Source organism: Nycticebus coucang, chromosome 10, assembly GCF_027406575.1.
Source record: "Nycticebus coucang isolate mNycCou1 chromosome 10, mNycCou1.pri, whole genome shotgun sequence".
NCBI lineage: Eukaryota > Metazoa > Chordata > Mammalia > Primates > Lorisidae > Nycticebus > Nycticebus coucang.
In genome coordinates this window covers 54,675,405-54,697,618 of record NC_069789.1, presented here as the reverse complement: position 1 = coordinate 54,697,618, position 22,214 = coordinate 54,675,405, and the positions used below count along the sequence as shown (strand labels likewise).

Genomic DNA, 22,214 nt, shown 5'->3' with positions numbered 1-22,214 from the left:
AACTATCTGGTGCACAATGGCACTAGCATCAAGGGTGAGAGACTATCTTTCTGAACCTGACAGAACCAGGGAAAAGGGGGGATTTCCCAGTGGAAAAATGTGGGGACAAACAGTCACAGTGGTTCTCAACCTTCCTAATGCTGCGACCCTTTAATACAATTTCTCATGTTGTGGTGACCCCCAACCATAAAATTATTTTCGTTGCTACTTCATAACTGTAATTTTGCTACTGTTATGAATCGTAATGGAAATATCTGATATTCAGGATGTATTTCCATTGGTCACAACCCACAGGTTGAGAACCACTGGTTTAAAGCAATAGTCCACCATCCCCTCCATCTGAAAACAAATCCTCTTCCACACCACACAAGCTTCTTTCTTAAATTATCTCTCTTCTCTTTACCACCAAATTTTCTGAATCATTGCATTCATTTACTAAATAATTGCCAAAATCTTTTTGGGTGTTAAGAACTATTTTAGGTCATGGAATTTAGCAGTGATAAACTGCCATGTTCTCAGACAGCTTTTATTCTAGTGGGAGAAACACACAGTAAGCAGATTATCAAATGTTAATACAATGAAAAAAGTACACCTTTTTAATTACATAAGGCAGGGAAAGAGGAAAGGAATTTCCAAATAGATGTGCAATTTTATATTGTGGCCAAGGAAAGTTCCACTGAGTAGGTCACATTTGAACAAAAGAAATCAAGGAGATGAGGTAGCTAGCCATGCAGGGTGATGTCTGGTGAAGAACATTCCAAGCAAAAGGAACATTAAGTGGAAATAAAAACTTCAGAGGAAACACACTTGCTTATTTGGAGAAATAATTAGTTTGCATGCCAATGGTAAAATTCACTAGAAAGGGGAGAATAGTGTTGCTGGAAAGAATAATTCCTGAAGTGATGTCTTTGAGCAAATGAGAGCAAAATGAATCTAGTGCACAAGTGGAGAGGCTAACCTTAGATAAAGGAGTGAACAGTGTAGCTCTAACATGCAGAATAGTTAGCATATAGATAAGACAGCCATATAGGCCAAATACAGCTATTTGGATGGAGTGACAATAGAAGACTGTGGAAGTTCTATTTGATTATTTCTATTATTTTCAGTGAAAAAGAAGCACAAAGGCAATAACAGAGAGTAAGAACAATGGAGGAAATGTCGGAGTTCAATGTCAACATAAAAATACACAGGCTGGACACAGTGGTTCACACTTGTAATCCTGACACTTTGGGAGGCAGAGGCAGGAGGATTGATTGAGGCCAGAATTTTGAGGCCAGCCTGAATAACACAGTGAGATCCCGTCTCTACAAGAAATGACAAGATCAGCCACGTGTACTGGCTCATGCCTGTAATTGCAGCTACTTTCACAGGTACCGGGGCCAAATAATGGGGAACTGAATCTAACCAGGATTGCTACTTTGTCTCATGAATACAAAGCATGATAAAGTGAGAGATGAGCAAGGGGACTGAGGTTTTATGCAAGATGGCAATTACAATGATGCAGCATGGAATTTAGCCAGGTAAGCGTGAAAATGAAGACACAAAGGAGGTAAAAGACCAAGAGATAATGGTAGGATCACTGGGTACTAGTGATACAAAGCTTGCTAGATTCAGTTTAGGGTACTAGGAGTGAACTAGAGGTAGGACTGGTATTTGGAGAGTGGGACAGTTGAAATTATGCAGGGTGTGACAGCTTCCAGGGTATGGGCATGAGTATGAGCTGCAGGGCGTGGAGGACAAGACCAGTGACAGAGCAGAGGCAAGGCACTGAAAGGTCAGGGATTTGAAAATTCCATTGCTGTGAATATTGAAATCACTGAGGACTGTGACAAGAGTCATGGTGGAGAAGGTGGCTCTGAGCCAGGAGCAAAAACCATCAAGAAAACCACCTAGGATCTGAGGGTAGAAAGCAGATCGTAGGAGATGAATACAAACACAAGTGGTAAAAAATGGCCCATCCTGATGGCATGTGATATAAGGCTGGGGAACGGAATCTTCTCCTCTCCCCCTTTCCTCAGCTCAGTACAATCTGGCTTTTTCTCTCATTACTCTGTTGACAATAACTTGAAAGGATAGTATCACATCGGATCCTCAAAAGAATGGTTTTGGATGTATTGAAAAGGACATATGATATATGCTATGATCAAAGTAGATATTGTTTGAAAGGACTCTTGGGAGAGAGCCTAATGGAAACCAACAAAAAATAAACATACCTACCCTTGGAACAGGTGGTGGTCGGGGGGAGCTGAGACCTGAGTAAGACGGACAGGTGAAGTGTTCTGGAATGCTTGTGTGAGCTAAGACAGCACCTCCTAAGTGCATACTTTTACTGGACCCTGCATACACGAGGCTGCATTACTGACACTGCAGTCAGTAGAGAAATGCTCTGCCTTGAGCATTTTTTCTTCACCATGAATCACAGTTATACATGGAGGAGGAAAAAAAAGTGAACGTATTTACTAAAATATCTGTTACAATATCTTTCCAACCTTCATCCTACGTCCTTCTCTACAGCACTTGAAATTTGGAATTACTGCACTCTCCATCTCCAGCATTAGCAAAAACTGACCAATCCATAAATCTAGGGTTTTGTCTCAGGAGCCATAGAACTCCAAAGGTCCATGACTAGAATTATATTTCTGTTCACATAATTTGGTTCCTTGATGCATTAAAACTGTTTTAATGCAGGGCTAAAAAACAGCTCTGGGAAGGGATTCACCAGCTTGACCAGCCAGGCAAAATAATATACTTGACACACAAAGATGTTAAGAACCCCTGCATGGGTGTGACTCATAGATTTCAATTGTGATCTTCCTTTTGTTGATTCTATATATTCTCACTTGACCGTTTCATCAATTCCCGTGATTTTGACCATATCCCTTCCATTCCCTTGTTTAAAAATCTTCTTCTTGTGCCTTTCTGGAAGTCCGGCCTTGTAATCAACAAATTACTATGTTCCTAACCTTTTTCTTAAGCATTCCCACACATTCTGGCCTTTTAAACCCCCTCTGTTCCATGCCCACGTCTTTCCCCAGTTAAAAAAAAAAATAATAACCTTTGATGCTCTCCCCTGATAAAAGTACCCTTCTCCCCATAAGTTTCCTAATGCTATTGTAACAAATTACCTTGTGGCTTGAAACAACACGATTACAATTTCAGAGAGTAGAAGCCCAAAAGACCCTTACAGGGCAAAAACCAGGTATCAGCAGGCCTGGTTCCTTCTGAAAGCTTAGTGAAAAATCTGTTTCTTCTCTCTGCCAGTCTGGCATTCCTTGGCTCACGGCAGCAACCCTTTGATCTCTGCTTCTCTCATCACCTTCTGATCTTAAAGTTGGTGGTGAAAAAAAGATAGGAATCAAGAATTAGCCTGAGGATAAGAAGCAAATGGTGGTGCTACTTATTAAAGCAAGAAATAAGAGGGAGTGATAAATTTAGGGGAGGGAGTTAAGAATTCCAGGATGAATTTATTCCTCCAATCTAGCTGTAACCCTGTACCATTTCCAGTGGTTCTCAACCTGTGGGTCGCAACCCACAGGAACTGTATTAAAGGGCTGCGGCATCAGAAAGATTGAGAACCACTGCTTTAAACAATCTCTTCCCCGATCTGCTGCCTTCCTCTTATAAGGATCCCTGTGATTTTATCAGACCACTCAGCTAATCGAGGCTGCTCTCATCCCAGTGCAATATCTTTAATTAAATCTATCTGCAAAGTCTCTTTTGACATATAAAGTAACACTAACAGGTTCTAGGAATTTGTATGTTCATATCTTAGGGTGAACATACCTCATTTCTCTCATTCTCAAATTATTTATTATTATTTTTTAAATTGACACATAATAATTGTATATACTTATGGACTACAGCAAAGCAAACATCAGAGTAATGAGAAAACCTACAGAATGGGGGGAGACATATTTGCAAACTATACATCTGACAGAGGGTTAACATTCAAAATATATAGGAACTTAAGTCCATAGCAACTTAAGTCAAAAAATCTGATTTAAAAATGAGCAATAAAATCTAAACAGACAATTTTCAAAAGTAGACACACAAATGGCTAACTGGTATATGAAAAAGTGCTCAATATTAGTAATCATTAAGGAGATATAAATCAAAACACAGTAAGATACCATCTGACTTCAGCTACAATAATCCTTAGTGAAAATATAAGAGATAACAAGGGATATGGAGAAAGGGGAACTCCAATGCACAGTTGGTGGGACTCCAAACTAGTACAGCCACTATGGAAAATAGTATGGAGGTTTCTCCAAAAATTAAAAATAGAACTATCATATGATCCAGCCATCTCACGACTGGGTATATACAAACCAAAATGAAATCAGTATGTCAAAGAGATAAATGCACTCCCATGCTTATTGCAGAACTATTTACAACAGCTAAGGGATGGAATCAATGCAAATGTCCACCAACGGGTAGGTAAATGAATAAAGAAAATGTGATATACACATATATACTTGGCTTTCTGTGCTTCGCTTCACTTAATATAATGCCCTCCAGGTTCATTGCCACAGATAACAGGATTTCCTTCTTCCTAACGGCTGAATAGCCAGGCACAGAAAGCCAAGTATATAACATATATGTGGAATATAAAAAAAGCTGATCCCACAGAGGTAGCGAGCAGAATAGTGGTTACAGAGACCAGGAAGGGGCAGAGGAGAGGGAGAGATTGTTTAAAGGGCACAGTGTTACAGCTAGATTGGAGGAATAAGTTCATCCTGGAATTCTTAACCTCCTCCCCTAAATTTGTCATTTTCTCATATTTTGTTTTTATAAATAGCACCACCATTCACCTCTTATCCTGGGGCTGACTCTTGATTCTATTCTTTTTTTCACCACCAACTTTAAGAAAGGGAGTGGCCAAAATCCAATCCACAAGCGAATACTGTCCGTTCCACCTCCAGTGTTTTTGTTAATTGTCCACTTTATGGACCCAGACAAGGCCCACCTCAAACCTCCCCTGGATGATGACAAAAACTTCCTCACCGGTCTTCCTCATCTAGTGTTACCCGGATCCTCAGCTAGTCCCCATACTATACACAGAATTTTATTTTTAAAATGCTGGCTGCTCGGGAGGCTGAGGCAAGAGAATCGCGTAAGCCCAAGAGTTAGAGGTTGCTGTGAGCCGTGTGACGCCACGGCACTCTACCCGAGGGCGGTACAGTGAGACTCTGTCTCTACAAAATAAATAAATAAATAAATAAATAAAATAAAATGCAAATCTGGTTAAGTCATCCCCGTTTAAAAAATAATCTTTCAATGGCTTGGCATGTCTCAGGCCAGGTTGGTTCTTCATATTCCCTGAACACGTCGCCTCCAATTGTCCTTGAACACAGAGCAAGCACTTTGTTAGCTGATCCACCCACACGGATACTTGTTGAGGGGAAAAGTCACGCCTGGCGCGCTGAAGCCGAGCTGCAATATCCGACGATCCGCCGCCGGTGTCTGGAAGGTTCTTCTCGCAGACAGACTCTATCAGGGCGCTGAAGCGTTGTCAGGTTCCGCCGCTGCACCTGGGTCCCTAAGGTGAGCTCTGGGAGCGAAACTCCTTAGAGGCGAAGCAAATGGGCTCTAAACAAGACCTTACCCACGAAGCGGAAGCTGTGGTCAAAAGGCTTTTGTCCCGGAACCCGCAGCCCTCCCCAGTCCCTGGGCGTCGTCCAGCCCAACGATTGGTCTTTATTCTTTTCGCTGCGCTTTCCTCTTTTTTGCATTCTTTCCTCCAGATGATATCTGGTCTCTAGATGTGATTGGGGCGGATGGGGTCCTCCTCTCCGAGGATGCTGGAGCCTGTCAGGCTGCGGGCGCCCCTTCTCCGCTTCTGCTGCAGAAGAGCCAGGCTGGCTGTTCTGGTGCTGCTCGCGCTGCCGGCGGCCCGGGGTGAGACGCGGGGCGGGCGTGGGGAGGCGCCGGGGCGGGCGGGTCAGCAGGAGCTCCACGGCCGACGTGTGCGCCGCGCAGGCACGCAGGTGTGCACGGACAGTGCCGCAGGTGGGCTGAGCCCTGGAGGAGGCAGGGCAGGTCTGGGATCCCTGTGGGTCCAGACACCGTGGCTGCCTCGGAGTTAAGTGTGGAGTTCCCAGCTGCAGGGCGCAGAGGAGCGCGCAAAAGGAGAGCCGGCGCCACGGCGGGGGTTCTTTGCTTTGCGTATTCGGTCTGGACTGGCTGTAGCAGAGTGTGGCACTGATCATGGTGAAAGAGAGGAGGTTACAGAATCCTCAAATCAGGGTTCTAATCCTAGAAATTTAACTCTGAGGGAAGTTAATATACCTGGCTGGGTCTGTTTCCTCAACTGTAAAATAGGAACTATATACGTGTATCATGGTGTTGTCACCTAGATGGCATATAGTGTGTCCAACCACAGTACCTGTCATGGAATCAGTTTCTATCCTCCAATCATTACCTCTGTGCTTGGCACCCACGGTGTTTAGATAAGCAGTCCTAGGGATGCAGTTATCACCTGAAAACTGCTCTCATCCAACAACACTCACACCCTACTCCAAACCACCCCGCCGTCCTCACCATGCCCTGAATTGAGAGCCTACTTTAGGACAGACTTCAAGCAAGGCACAGAGGGTTAGAAGAACAAGCCAAGTTCCAGAAGGCTCAGTGTAACCAGTGCAGGTAGAAGGGATAGGAAAGGCGTTTACATATGGCAATGAAGTGATAGGTTTAATGCCAAACAAAGTCTATTCTATCTCTATGGAAATGTTGTGGCTGCATCTTCTTTCTTTTAATGTCAAATAGGTAAACATCTTGCTTAGACTCCTTAGCAACATCTCGGATGAAGTGACAGTCTTGATTATTTTTGTTCAGCCTCTTCCTGACAAGTCAGGGTTTGCTCTTCTCTGCCACATTTTGCATTTATTATTTGGTTGTTCCTCTCTTCTAAAAGAGTAAGGAAAAAAGACAACCAAGTTTCCACAAAAGTTATTCATGTTTTATCTCCTTAGACATCAAACAGTAACCTGGCACACTAACAGATGTGATAAAATTTTATTTTTAAAATACTGAGTACGTTAAGCAAATCTGTTGTCAATGCTTAGGCGTTTCTGGCATCCTTTTGAGTGTCTGGCCCCATTCTTACTGAGATGTTGTTACAGTCTTTTCATGTTTGTTAAGTTACTGTTTATAACAATCCCAGACACCATCGATTGCAAAAAAAATTCATTGAGGTTATCACAATAATCTCTAAATATGAAACATCCTAAACGATCTACTAATGCAGTTGCAGAAGTAATTTAAAAATGTAAAAATGCTGATAGAACGCCTCCAGTGTGCACCATACTTTGGAATTTAAAAGAAGTGTAAGAGAGAGCTAGGCCTCCAAAGTGGATACAGTACTTTAGAAGTAGGTGGTAGGAGGCTAGAGTTCTAATTTTCCCAGCCTCTGCTATTTACTAGCTGGAGCCTTGAGACCCAGCAAGTCAACTCACCCCCCTGACCTTCAGTGTCCACTCTGTTCTCTAAGAGTGTTATTGTGAAAATTAGATGAGGTAGTGCGTGTGACAGTGTTTCATAATCTGAAATCCCCATGAATTTATAAGAAACCATGACTAAGGTGTCATGCAAGACTCCTTGCAAGATCACTGAAAAGGGAAAATCTTAGCGCTAATAATCAGATAAGGCTCAGTGGAAGGAGCATGGCCTCGGCAGTACTTAAAGAGTGGATCCCCCCAAAGTTGTGTAAGATGATGTATGGGGACATTTATTTTTATATAAAAACCATCAGAGAAATTAGGATTATTTTGTTATGATAAGGTACCTGCATTATCCATGATGTAGAATAGTGTTATTTGGAAGTGGACTTGGATTAATTGCAAATATATAAGTTTTAAACCCTAGCACAATGAATGAAAAAAAAGAAAAAAGAAATATAATGGACATACTGATAAAGGAAAGAAAATGGAATTACATAAAATTCTGAGCCATGAAAATAGCTCACTAATTAAACATTGCAAGGACAGTATTTAATATAGGGTGGACTCTGGCGCCCTCACCTGGTACTCCTTTTGGGTCCTGTTCTGTTAAAGAGACAAGGTAGAAAGAATGCAAGTTGCAATATGCTTTTTGTGCGTTGTGATATATTTAAATTTACAAATGTTCAGATGAGTGGATTTGTGGCTTATATTATATATTTTAATCTAAAATAAAGCTCACACTGGGAGAAGTAATTTCAAAAGTGTCCTGTACAGAAATACTGGATGAAGATAATTCTAATAAGGCCAACTCCAACAGAAAAGAAGATAGTGGAGTTGAAAATCTCCTCCTCCTCAACAAGGAGACACACATATATAAGCTTTTTAAAACTGTTTAAAACTTTTAAAAGTATTTGTTTTAGTTAAAAAAATTTTAATTATAGGCTCAGCGCCAGTAGCACAGAGGTTATGGCACTGGCCACATGCACCGAGGCTGGCAGGTTCGAACCCAGCCCAGGCCTGCTAAACAACAATGACAACTGCAACGACAACAACAACAAATAGCCAGGCATTGTTGTGGGGACCTGTCATCCCAGCTACTTGGGAGGTTGAGGCAAGAGAATCGCTTAAGCCCAAGAGTTTGAGGTTGCTGTGAGCTGTGATGCCAGGCACTCTACTGAGGGTGACATAAGTGAGACTCTGTCTCAAAAAAAAAATTAATTATGAGTACCTTATATTTGTGTATATTATTAGGATATATGTGATATTTTGATACAGGCATACAATGTGAATTAATCAAATCAGAATAATTTGGGTATTCATTACCTCAGGCATTTGCCGTATCTTTGTGATTCTACTCTTTTAATCATTTTTAAGTATAACATAATATATTATTAATTATAGTCACTTTGTTGTGATGTCTAATATTGTTCATTCTATTTATCATGTTGAGGTAAGTTCCTTCTACACCCATTTTTTTGAGAGTTTTTATCATGAAGTGATGTTGAATTTTATTGAATTCTTTTCAACATCAATTAAAAGTGATCATATGATTTTTGTCCTTCTGTCCATTCTGTGGATAATATGGATCACATTGATCCAGTTGATGAACCATATTTGCAAGAGTTTATACATGGGTTCAAAGATGGGATGAATCTTTGAAGTGGGATGAATCTCACTTGATCGTAGTGAATAATCTTTCTAATGTGTTGTTGAATTCAGTTTGCTAGTATCTTGTTGAGAATTTTTACACCTATGTTCATCAGAGATATGAGTCTATAGTTTTCTTTTTTGTTGTTGTATCTTTGTTTGGTTTTGGTATCAAGGTAATATGGGCCTCGAGAATGAGTCTGGGAGTATTACAGATTTTTGGAATAAGATTGATACTCGTTCTTCTTTGAATGCTTGTTAGACTCTTGTTATTTATTATTGGTTTATTCAGTTTTAGATATCTTCCTGGTTGAATCTCAGTAGGTTGTTTGTGTCCTGGAATTTATCCATTTCTTCTAGGCTTTCCAATTTATTGGCATATAGTTGCTCATGATAGTCTCTATGATCTTTTGGATTTTTGCACTATTAGTTGTAATGTCTCCTTTACATCTCTGATTTTATTTATGTGGGTATCCTCTCTTTTTGTTTATCTTTTTTTTTGTTTGTTTGTTTTGGAGACAAAGTCTCAAGCTGTCACCCTGGGTAGAGTGCTGTGGCATCACAGCTCGCAGCAATCTCAAACTCTTGGGCTTAAGCAATTCTCTTGCCTCAGTCTCCCAAGTAGCTGGGACTACAAGCTTGTTTACTTTTTTTAAAAGCAACTTTTCATTTTGTTGACCTTTGTATTGTTTTGATTTTAATTTCATTTATTTCTGCTCTGATCTTTATTTTCTTCTAATTGTGTGTTTTCTTCTAATTTGTGTGTTTGTCTCTGTTGTTATTCTAGTTCTTTGAGATGCACCATTAGTTGTTTATTTGAAGCTTCTATTTTTTTGGTGTAGGCATTTATTGCTATAAACTTTCCTCTTATTACAGTTTTTGCTGTATCTCAATGATATTTTATTTATTTATTTATTTATTTAAGACAGAGTTCCACTCTGTCAACCTGGGTAGGGTGCCCTGGTGTCACTGTAGCTCACATCAACCTCAAACTCTTGGGCTCAAGCAACCTTCCTGCCAGACCCTCACTAGTAGCTGGGACTACAGGCAACTGCCTCAATCCCCAGCTAGTTTTTCTAAATTTTTAGTACAGACAGGGTCTTGCTCTTGCTCAGGCTGGTCTCTACCTCCTGAGCTCAAGCAATCCACCTGCCTTAGCCTCCCAGGATGGTAGGATTATAAGCAGGAGCAACTGTGCCTGGCCTATCTCAGAGGTTTTAATATGTAGTATTGTCATTTTCATTTGTTTCAATAAATTTTTTAATTTCTTTCTCAATCTCTTCACTAACCCACTGGTCATTTGGGGGAATATTGCTTAATTTCCATGTGTTTGTATAGTTTCCAATGTTCCTCTTGTTATTTCTAGTTTTGTTCCATTGTGATCAGAGGATCCTTAAGTAAAAATTCAAATATTTTTTAATTTTTTTAAACTTGTTTTGTGGCCTAACATGTGATATGTCTTTGAAAATGATCCATGAGCTGAGAAGAAGAATGTGTATTCTGCAGTTGTTACATGAAATGTTCTGTAAATACCTATTAGGTCCATTTAGTTTATAGTGCAGATTAAGTCCAATGTTTCATTGTCGATTTTCTGTCTGAATGTTCCTTCCAATGCTGACAATGGAGTGTTGAGGTCTCTAATGATTCTCATATTGCAATCTATCTCTCTCTTTAGCTCTGATGTTTGCTTTATATATCTAGGTGCTCCAATGTTAGGTGCATAAATATTTAGAATTGTTGCATCCTCTTGCTGCACTGTCCCCTTCACCATTATATAATGACTTCTTTGTCTCTTTTTTACAGTTTTTGTCTTGAAATCCATTTTATCGAATAGAAGTATAGCTACTCTTGCTCTTTTACAGTTTCCACTTGCATGGAATATCTTTTTCTATCCCTTTATTTTCAGTCTGTAGGTGTGTTCATAGGTGTGGTGGGTTTCTTGTAGACAACATGTCTTTGGGTCACTTTTAATCTATTCAGATACTCTATGTCTTTTGATTGGGGAGTTCAGTCCATTCACGTTCAATGTTATTATTGATTGGTAAGGTTTTACTACTGCCATGTTGTCATTTGATTTCTGGTTGTTTTGTGGTCCTTTATTTTCTTCCTGTCTTCTTTTGTTAAAGGCTGTTTTCTCTGGTACTATGTTTTATTTTCTTGCTTTTAATTTTTGCATACATGCTTTTAAGAGGAAGAAAGGCTGTTAGGCAAATCGCAACTGACCCCAAATTGCCAAAACAAAACATCTCTGTTAATAATAGTGAATATGAAACCAAGTATTTCAATTAGCTCTAAATACTTTTCAGACTATTTTTGTTTTTGGCAATTTGGGGTTAGTTGTGGTAAGACTAACAGCATTTCTTCTTCTTAGTACTTCTGATAATTAACAGTATATTATATTTTCAGATACTTCACCTGTTTGCCAATACTTAGTATGGTTAGTCTTTTTAATTTTAGCCATTCTGCCTCAATCCCCAGCTAGTTTTTCTATTACTAGTTTTCAAATATTCCTATTTCAAGATTTCCATTCAAGGCAGGTTGACTTATTCTGTGATATATGCAAAATTAAGATAGCATCACTTCCATATTTGTCCAAATATAAGAGATCAATCTGAAATATACTCCATTCTTCATGCTAACTATTGTTCTCTTTAAGAAAGTGACCTGCATATGTTGTGCTTAAGCACCTCTATCACTTTTAAATACTCTTTTAAATCATGCATTATAATTATAAAATTATATATATGCACATAATGCATATAATTGCATAATCACATGCATATAATTAGTAAAGAGATGCATTTTTTTCAATCCCAAAAGCCATGGTAGGTTTTGAGTTCCTGGAATTTATATTAATGTATTTATCATCAAAACCAGCTACAAACTGAGGGACTGATTGATAATAAAAGAGGTAAACAAAATGATTAAGCTTTGTCTGTTAACTCATATATTCCTTCTCATTTAGGCTATTATACAAACATATATTTTTGTTATTGCATATACTTTTCATATGTAAAAATGCAGGTAAGTATATTAGGTAATTAAAGGAAAGGAATGTTCATCCCACAAATGGTCCTTGGTTCCCGCTGTTGCTTTAGATCTCTTTCTATCCTTTCCTTATGAGTTTTGCTGCAACATTCAGCTTCTCCCAGGACAACTTTGGACACTGGAACTGACCTTCACTTGGAATCTCTTCCTTTGTCTATTGCCAATGTATAAGACAAACAACAAAATTATATTTCATTCTATATATCAACTAGAGAAAAAGTGAAGGAATAATATTTGAAATCACAAGAAGTGTTTTTCACTCAGTGAGGTTTCTTTCTTTCTATCTTTTTTTTTTTTTTTTACTGTTTATTACAGTGGTTCTCAAAGTGCTGTTATATATCAAAATCACCTGTAAAGATTTTTAAAAATATAAATTTCCGGGCTGTAACCACTGAATTAAATCCACTGAAATAGAGCTTCTGGGGATATAGCCTGGACTTTTAAGTTTTAAAGGGAAGTCTTCATTTATTTGTGTGTTGCAACAAATATTTCTTGAATGTTTATAAATGAGTGATGAGCACCTGAACTAGATGAACAAAAAATATGTGGTCTCTTGCCCTAATAATCTGCATATCTAATATCTACTGAGAGAATTAGATACTTATGCAAGTGCACAGAAAAGTATAAATTATATAATATTGTATTATTGTTATACAAGGAAAAGTAAAGAGTTTGTTAGAAATTATTATTGGGTGGGGTAGGGGTAGGTAGTTTAGATTTCAAATCCTTAAAAGAGTCAGGGAAGTCTTTAACAAAACAGTGGAATTTTAGCTGAGGCCTAGAAGAAGTTAGAACTCGGGTAAGAGTGCATTACACAGAAGTAATGTCATGGGGAAAGAATGTATGTCTTTGGAAATTTAAAGAAGGGAAATGGGCTATAGCTCAGTAAGAAGACAGTGTGGCACATGATGAAACAACAATTATAGGCAAGGGCACACTTGCTTAACAACTACTGGTTTAATAAAGAGAATGTGTGATGACAGATATATGCTGTCTAATATAAGAGAAAAAATAAATAAGAAATATGAACTTTTTTTGGAGTATCATCATCCTTTGCTTAAGCAGGAAGCACAAAGTAGGTCACCCAATTCTGACTAAACCCAATGTCTATAGGAAAAGGGAAAATCCAGGAATTTTTTTAGCTCTTGGTGATTATGTGGGTGCCATCGCAGAGTTCATGAGGTGCAGACAATAATGCCCAGGCTAAATCGGAGACATACTCATTCAGGAGACCTCTGAGGTCACGTATCACTGAGATCCTCCAGTGCATTCCCCCAAACATAGGCTCTTTCCAAACTATTTCTGCAAACTCGAGAAAAAGATAAACTCTTGGAAGCAAAGTGAGCATGATCACTATAGCAAAATATTGAAATCCCACTGATCACCCTCCCTCTGCCCAGCCTCTCCACTTCCTCCCCTCCCTCTCTCCCTTCCCCACATTCTTAGGTCATAACTGGGTTATAGCTTTCATATGAAAGCCATAAATTAGTTTCATAGTAGGGCTGAGTACATTGGATACTTTTTCTTCCATTCTTGAGATACTTTACTAAGAAGAATATGTTCCAGCTCCATCCATGTAAACATGAATGAGGTAAAGTCTCCATCTTCCTTTAAGGCTGCATAATATTCCATGGTGTACATATAGCACAATTTATTAATCCATTCGTGGATTGATGGGCACTTGGGCTTTTTCCATGACTTAGCAATTATGAATTGGGCTGCAATAAACATTCTGGTACAAATATCTTTGTTATAATGTGATTTTTGGTCTTCTGGGTATATACCTAGTAGAGGAATTATAGGATTGAATGGCAGATCTATTTTTAGATCTCTAAGTGTTCTCCAAACATCTTTCCAAAGTGGGATCACACCTGTGGTGCATCTTACAAGGGTACATGTGAAAGTTAGTAAATGTAGAATATCAATGTCTTAACGCAATAAGTAAGAAAATGCCAGGAAGGCTATATTAACCAGTGTGATGAAAATGTGTCAAACTGTTTATAAAACCAGTGTATGGCACCCCATGATCGTATTAATGTACACAGCTATGATTTAATAATAAAAAAATAAAGGCAGAAACAGAAAAAAAAATATTGAAATCTGTCAGCATTTTCCCTTTTCTAACAATACTAAGGTACAATTTAGAAGAAACAACCTAAGTTGCTCAAATTCAGACCCTACTTCTTCTCCCCTATGTTTTACCTTTTTTTCCAGTTCCAGGGATTTTCTGGTTTGCATAGTTAACACCTTTCCAAATAGTTCCACGCTCTCCTCCCATGCTGCAAAGTAACACTCCAAATTTTTCCTATGAAAGGGTGCAGCCTTCTCTATGGGCCAAACACGGTGATGCTGGTGATCAGCGGAGGAATTGCACTGCAGACATAAAACCTCTTGGTCTTTTTCACAGAATAAGGTCAGAACCTGATTGTGCTTCTCACATACAGGCGTCTCTTCCTGTCACGTCCTCTTGGTTCCTCTGACTTGGAGTAGCTTTGCCATCTCAGTCAAATTACCCAGCCGTTGATTGCTTATGAATTTCCTTTCAGGACAGCAAAAGAGGCAAGAAGGGCAGGGGAAACTGTTCTCAGACAACTACAAGGTAAAGAAATTGATGTTTTAGCAAAACTAAATGAAAACCTAACAAAAATTTCAGATCATGCCTCCTCATTAAAATGCCTATTAAAGGAGATCGAGAGCAAATATGCCAAGTCAAAACTGGAATTACTGGCAAATGTTAAGAGTATCTATCAAGATATAAAAACTTAAAATGCCCTGAACCATTTTCATGCAGGTTAGAAGAATATGGTTACTGTTTTCCTCCACAATATTCTGGCCTTAACAAAATTATCAAGCGATTTCAAGTAGATGTAATTCTAGATTCTCTAACAGCACATCATAAACTTACTGTCTCGGAAGACAGAAAAATTGTGCAATATGGAAATACACCACAAAAATTACCTTATAACCTAGGAAGATTTTATCTGTGCCCAACTGTTGTGGGTTCTAAGAGATACCAGTCTGGCAGACAGTACTGGGAAGTAGAAGTGAAAGACAAGCCTGTGTGGGTTGTGGGTATCTGTGATCAGTCCCTTCCCTGAAGGAAGAAGACTCAGAATCAACCAATGTTAGTACAGCATGGACTATGGGGCATTGGGCAATATAATGAGAGTAATTATATGGTATTAGGTCCTAAGAAAGTTAATCTTCTGCCACCAAAAGTAATACCTAGCAAGACTGGAATGTTTTTAGACTTTGAAATGAGTAATGTTTCCTTTTGCAATTTGAGTGATGGATCTCTTCTGTATATGCTGAATGATAATTTCACAGGACCACTTTGGCCTTATTTCTATACTGGCACTGACTCAAAACCTCTTTAAATCTGTATGGTAACAGGTTCTGAATGATGAACTATTGGAAGACTCTCATTTGTTTCTTTTTCTTTCAGTTTGTGGACATAACTGAGCCTGTAAATCTAGGCTTGACAATTCTTTATTTTCTTTGGTTTTTCCTACAAATAACCAGCATAATTTTTATCTTTTTAGCAATTTCTAAGATAAAATACTTGAAAAATGTATTACTTGGCTTGGTACCTGTGGCTCAGCAGCTAGGGTGCCAGCCACATACAGTGGAGCTTGTGGGTTCGAATCTAGCCCGGGCCTGCCAAACAACAATGACAACTACAACCAAAAAATAGCCAGGCATTGTGGCAGGCACCTGTAGTCCCAGCTACTTGGGAGGCTGAGGCAAGAGGATCGCTTATGCCCAAGAGTTTGAGGTTGCTGTGAGCTGTGATGCCAAAGCACTCTACTGAGGATGACATAGACTCCGTCTCAAAGAAAAAAAGTATTACTTAAGAAGGATGTTACTTAAGAAAATCTATTACTCTAGTAATCACCAATAAAAACCCAATAATATTTTTCTGTAAAAAAAAATAAGGTACAATTTATCAAATGCTTTCTGTATACGTGGTGCTACTGAATGCATTGCATATATTACTTTTGACCCTTCTAAAAAAATCTGCTAGCTAAGTATCATCCCTTTTAGGAAGATGAAGCGGAGACTCTAAGAGATTAAGTAGCTCATCCAAGACCTCAAAACTAGTATATAGAAATCAAAGCAGGTTTGTATGGATCCAAAATTTTTAGTACTATATACCATTATCTTTTGTGTTACTTTTCTATTGCCATTGTAACAAATTGCTAAAAATTCAGTGGCTTAAACAACAAAAATGTATTTCCTTCTAGTTCTGGAGGTCAAAATCTAAAATGGATCTATAAGGATGTGTTCCTTCCAGAGGCTCAGGGGAGAGGGGGTTTCCTTGATCATTTCACCTTCCATTCTTTACATCCGTTGGCTCATGGCTTCCTTATTCTACCTTCAAAGCCAACAGCATGGCATTTTCCAACAGTCTTCCTCTGTCTCCTTTGAATCTCCTGGTCTTCCCTCTTATTAAGACCCTTCGGATAACAGGGCCCACACAGATAATCCATGATAACTCTGCCCATCTCAAGATTAACACATTTGCAAATACCTTTTACTATTAAACGTAACATTTACAGGCTCAAGGGATTAGGGCATGGATATCTTTAGGAAATTTTTACCTAGCCTACCACATCTTTCTTCATAGATTGTAAAAATTTTAGCTGTGCCAAGTGAGGTAGTCAATTTCCATTAGGGCCTAGTTAGTAAATAAATACAGTCCAACAAACACCCTGCAGTTTCTATATGGCTTCCTTTAAGTGAAAAGGTGGAAGTTCTTCACTTAATAAGGAAAGAAAAAAACATGTTTATGGTAAGAATGAATCATTTGTCTATGAAATTGTGAAGAAAGCAAAAGAAATTTGTACAAGTTTTGTTGTCACACCCCAAACTGCAAAAGTTACAGCCACAGAGCTTATTAAGATGGAAAAGTCACTAAAAGTGTGGATGGATGACATGAACAGAAATGTGTTCTGACTGAGGTAGTAGCTGTGGTTTCAGGTATCCACTGTAGGCCTCCTGAAGTATCTTCAAAGCTTAAGGGGAACTACTGTCCATTTAAAATAATTTATACATCAGTGAACAAATCTACCATCTTATTATTTGTTTATTATTTATCCCACAAATAATAATACAGTATAATTTGAGGCAAAGTTCATTGCTAGCAAAAGAGATATTTTATTATGATAAAAAGGTCCTTCTACCACAAAATATAGCAATTAAAATGTTTATGAATCTCATAACATAACCTCAAAATACATAACATCAGAGTTGGACAAAATTAGAAAAAGGAAACAGACAAATTATAATAATCTTGCGGAATATTTCAGCAAGATTTTTTTAGTATCTAATAGAACAAGGAAACCTGAAAAAATTAGTAAGTAGATAGATTTGAAGAAACATGATTAGACCTCAGTGAGACGTCAACACTACACCACTCCTGCAGAACACCCAATTTTCACAAGTACACATGCTACAATCACTGCAGCTGACTGTATGGTAAGCCAAAAACCAAGCCTTGGTGAATGTCAAAAAATGGATAAAAAATATAGAGCTAAAAAATCCGCAAATGTTTATAAATCATGCAACACACTTCTTTAAAAACCATGGGTTGATGAAGAAATCATAATGGCAATTATCGAATATTTTAAACTACCCCAAACTTGAGGAATACTCCCAAATCTTGCTTAGAATAAAATAATAGTCTGACATGTTTATTTTAGAAACTATGACAAAATGGCAACATTTTTAAAATCTCAGTAATCAACTAAAGAAATTTATTTTTTTTTAAAAGAGCAACAAATAAAATAAAAATAGGAACAAAATCAACAAAGCCAAATTTGGTTCTTTGAAGTCTAAAAAAAATGATCTCTGGCTACCATCCATTCCTCATAATTTGAATCAATCAGCAGGGGGGAGGAACAGCTATTTAAATAAAACAAAACAAACGGGACTTCCAGAACTAAAGTTATATTATATATTCCAACAGATATTTCTTTTTGATTACATGTTGTTTGATTCTGCTATTTGTACTACATTACGTTATATCTACCAGACTGTAAGTGGCCTCACTGAGTCTAGTATTTAATGTGAAATATGTATCAGAAAAATACACACTCTCATAAACAGAAATGTAGATTTAGTTGTTGAGCATTGTCTGCTTTCTCTTGTGCTGAAATGACTGTTTGGCAACAGACTTTTGACAGTGGCAATGGATGCTGAGGGGCAGAGAGGAGGCTTGTTGTCCTACTAGCTCTGCGGGCACCACCAGAGATGGGAGATTGATGGTAAAATGCATGAGTCCATGTTGTTATAGGCGATAAAGATAAATGAGGGTAGGATAGATGAATTCTTCCTGAGTAACTAAAATGGGAAACTGTGAACCGAAGTTTCTCCTTCAGTGAAACACTATATAAATAGCTTAATTGCCTTCCAAAAAGCAGGGACATTTTAATGGGTGGATGCTGATTTTTTTAAGAGCTTATTTATAAGGTAACTTATAAGGGAATAAACCTTTTTGCCATTATTGAAATGTTCTTTTTCCTTTAAAAAAAAATCACATTTATAAATTATAGTAGAGAGGGGGCAGTAGAAAGGATGTTTTTCCATTAATGCTGTTTCTTTGGTCTTGATCTCTATCCAGGTCAATGCAGTGCCCCAGCATGGTTACCATTTGCCAGGCCTGTCAACTTGACTGATAAGTTAGAGTTTCCTATTGGGACATCTTTGAGGTATCAATGCCGCCCTGGTTATTATGGAAAACAGTTTTCTATCACCTGCCTCCAAACCTTGGTCTGGACAGAAGCTAAGGACTGGTGTAGGCGTAAGTAACTCTGGACTGGAAACTCCTCTGTGTCAAGCATCTGTAAGCTCTCATTCAATTTGTTCAAACTTTGGACCTGAGACACATATAACAATAAATTTGCCCAAGATATAGTGCCTGTGAGAGTTATTCTTGTGGATCATATCTTCTTACTGCTCTGACTTCCCGGTACCTTCATTTCAAGAGAAACAACCATCACAAGGCATGATTGAGAGAAAATACCCATTCTCTAGAGGTCTCCCATTTTCATGACTAAAATTAAGTAATGAGGGAATCAGACATAAAAGAGAAGTATAATAAAAAAAACTAGGAGACGGGACAATCTCAGGCTTTGATATCTGTCAATTATACTGGTTGAATTATGCAGTATAACATTTTGGTAATAAAGTTTAAACTTGTCTGGGAGGGATAATGTGAGTATGAGATAGATCTGGAAAGGAAGTTTTTATGAAAGTGATGATCATCAGAGCTGCATATGCTCTTCAGTAAGCTACTTTGTATACTGAAAAAAGTTCAGATCACTCTACAAAGATGCTCCAAAATTGTTTCTTTCTCATAGGTAGACCATGTGAAACTCCTTCAGATCCTATGAATGGTGTGGTGCATGTGATCACAGATATCCTGTTTGGATCCTATATCAATTATTCTTGTGATAAAGGGTGAGTTGGCAGAAATATCTCTTGACTCAAGAATTCTAGAACAGCGATACTACCATCTAGTCACATCTCAGAAAGGACAACTAGGCTATTACTATCTACTTTTAAAAGGCTTGGACATAGGTGTTTAACTCCTGATTGAAATGAACAAAGGTATAATATGATTAGGGGGCAAATCTATATCCTTGCTGGAAACCAGGCCCTGCAGGTTAGAAAAGAGTGGCATTCACTGGGTGGGAAGACAGAAAATGGAGAAAAGTGTGGTCAAAGCACATGAATAGCCCTAAACTAGAGTAGACATTGCTGGAAGAAAGGGAAGGCTAGGGAACAATTGCGTGAGAAAATAAATCTTAATGATAAAGTTTGCTAGGACTGCTATAACAACGTACCACAAAATGGGTGTCTTAAAACAACCAAAATTTGTTCTCTCAAAATTTTGGAGTCTAGAAGTTCAAAACGAAGGTGTTAGCAAGACCTTCCTCTAAAACCACTAGTGAAGAATCATTCCTTACCTTTTTTAGCATCTGGCATTCCTTGGCATATGGCAGCATAACTCCAATTTTTATCTCTGTTGTCACATGGCCATCTTCCTTCTGTGTCTGGGTCTTCACATGATGTCCTCTCTGTGCACATCTAGGTCCAATACTTTCTCTTATAAGGACATTAGTCATAATATATTTTAGGACCATTCTAATGACTTCATCTTAATTGATCATACCTACAAACAGTCTATATCTAAATGAGATTATATTCACAGAGACTGGAAGTTAGGACTTCAACATACCCTTCAACAGTTTAATCCATAACAGAGCCCTCTTTGAAAATGTCAAGAATAAAGTCCTCAAAGAGGACCACTGGTAGTGCTTACCCTTGGCTCAGCACACAGTGGCAGCACTTTCTCAGTCTCATTCTTAATGTGAATAGCTAAGTCAGTTAGCAAATACGGGCTAAACATGCACTACCACACAGGTAACCAAAGAAAAAAATGGTAAATTGGACATCAAAAAAATTAGAAATTTTTGTGTTTCAAAGGACATTATCAAGAAAGTGAAAAGACAATCCACAGAATAGAAAAAAAATGTTTGTACTTCACAGCTCTTATAAAGATCTCATAGGCAGAATATATAAAGAGCTTTTCAACCTCAGTAGTAAATAGACAAATAACCCAATTTAAAAGTGGACAAAGGATCGAAAAGACATTTCTCCAAAGAAAATATACAAATAACCAATAAACAATGAAAAGATGCTAAATGTCATAGTTATTAGGGTACTGCAAGTTAAAACCACAGTGAGATGCGACCACACACCCACTAAGATGGCTATCATCTAAAAAGCAAACAGTAATAAACTTTCAAACAGATATAAAAATTAGAACCTTCAGACATTGATGACCAATTTACCTGTTGAACAAGGCACTAGGCTAGCCTGTCTGAGGACTCCAGCAGAAAGCTCAGCCATTAACCCTACTGGATAGCCTGCTCAGAATCTCTGCACTTGAGTGGTGAAGAGCTTTTCCTGATGAACCCAGCATGTAAAGACTGGCATAGGTCCCTACTTAGTCAAATGTGCCAACACTAACACATGGCCACAAGGATCACAAATAATCGGGGATACACAAAACCTCCAGTGGAAAAAAAATAAGCAATAGTAACCTACTCTAAAGAAATGGAGCTCTATTTGCCAAAGAATTCAAAATAATTTTCTTTCTTTCTTTCTTTCTTTTTTTTTTTTTTTTTTTTTGCCCGGGCTGGGTTTGAACCCACCACCTCCAGTATATGGGGCCAGCGCCCTACTATTTTAAGCCACAGGGGCCACACCCAAAATAAATTTCTTAAAGAGGCTCAAAGAGCTGCAAGAGAACACAGATAGATAATTACACAAAATGAGGAACACGTTACACAAACAAAACAAGAAGTTAAACAAAGAGCTGGAAACCTAACATTTGTAGCAGAAACTTTGGAGCTAAAGAACACAATGACTAAACTGAAAAATTCCATAGACAGTTTCAACAGCAAATGAAAGTCTCAGAAGGAGCAGGGCAAGAAAAAGTGACAGAAAACATATTTAAAGAAGTAGTGCCAAAAATCTTCCTAAATCTACAGAGGGAAAAGAACATGTAGATAAATGAAGCTAAAAGAACCGCAAATATATTAAATATAAAGACATCTTTACCAAGACACATTATAATAAAATTCTCAGAAGTCAAACCAAGGAGTGAATTTTGAAAGCAGCAAGAGAAACACAACCTGTCATGTTCAATAAACCTCTATATGACTATGAGTAGATTTCTCAAAAAAATACTTGCAGCTAGGAGACCGGGGGATAATATATTCAAAATGATGGAAGGGGGACCCTGCCAACCTAGAACACTTCAACCTAGAGTGCTATACCCAGTAAGGCCGTCCTTCAGAAATTATGGAGAGATAGACCTTCCCAGACAAACAAAAACAGCCAGAGTTAATCACTTCTAGATATGCCTTTTAAGAAAATGCTAAAGGGAAATGAAAGGATACTAAATGAAAGGATACACACATGAAAGTATATAACTCATTGTAAAGGTAAGACTATAGTCAAATTCAAAATACTCCAATACAGTGATGCTGATACATACAACTTTTAACT

The 22,214-nt window shown here is 38.1% G+C and overlaps 1 protein-coding gene and 1 pseudogene across 2 annotated transcripts in view; both read left to right on the top strand.

Annotated features, from left to right (window-relative positions):
- The first annotated feature begins 5,762 nt into the window (after positions 1-5,762).
- CR1 (complement C3b/C4b receptor 1 (Knops blood group)) overlaps positions 5,763-22,214 on the top strand; it is a 95,123-nt gene continuing 78,671 nt past the window's right edge. For both annotated transcript variants that reach the window (XM_053608065.1, XM_053608064.1), the window contains exons 1-3: positions 5,763-5,898; positions 18,757-18,936; positions 19,496-19,595. In XM_053608065.1, coding sequence (XP_053464040.1) covers positions 5,778-5,898; positions 18,757-18,936; positions 19,496-19,595 — 401 coding nt within the window. In that variant the 5' untranslated portion in view covers positions 5,763-5,777. The remainder of the gene's footprint in view (positions 5,899-18,756; positions 18,937-19,495; positions 19,596-22,214) is intronic.
- Positions 8,882-15,538, top strand: LOC128595597 (tripartite motif-containing protein 60-like; annotated as a pseudogene).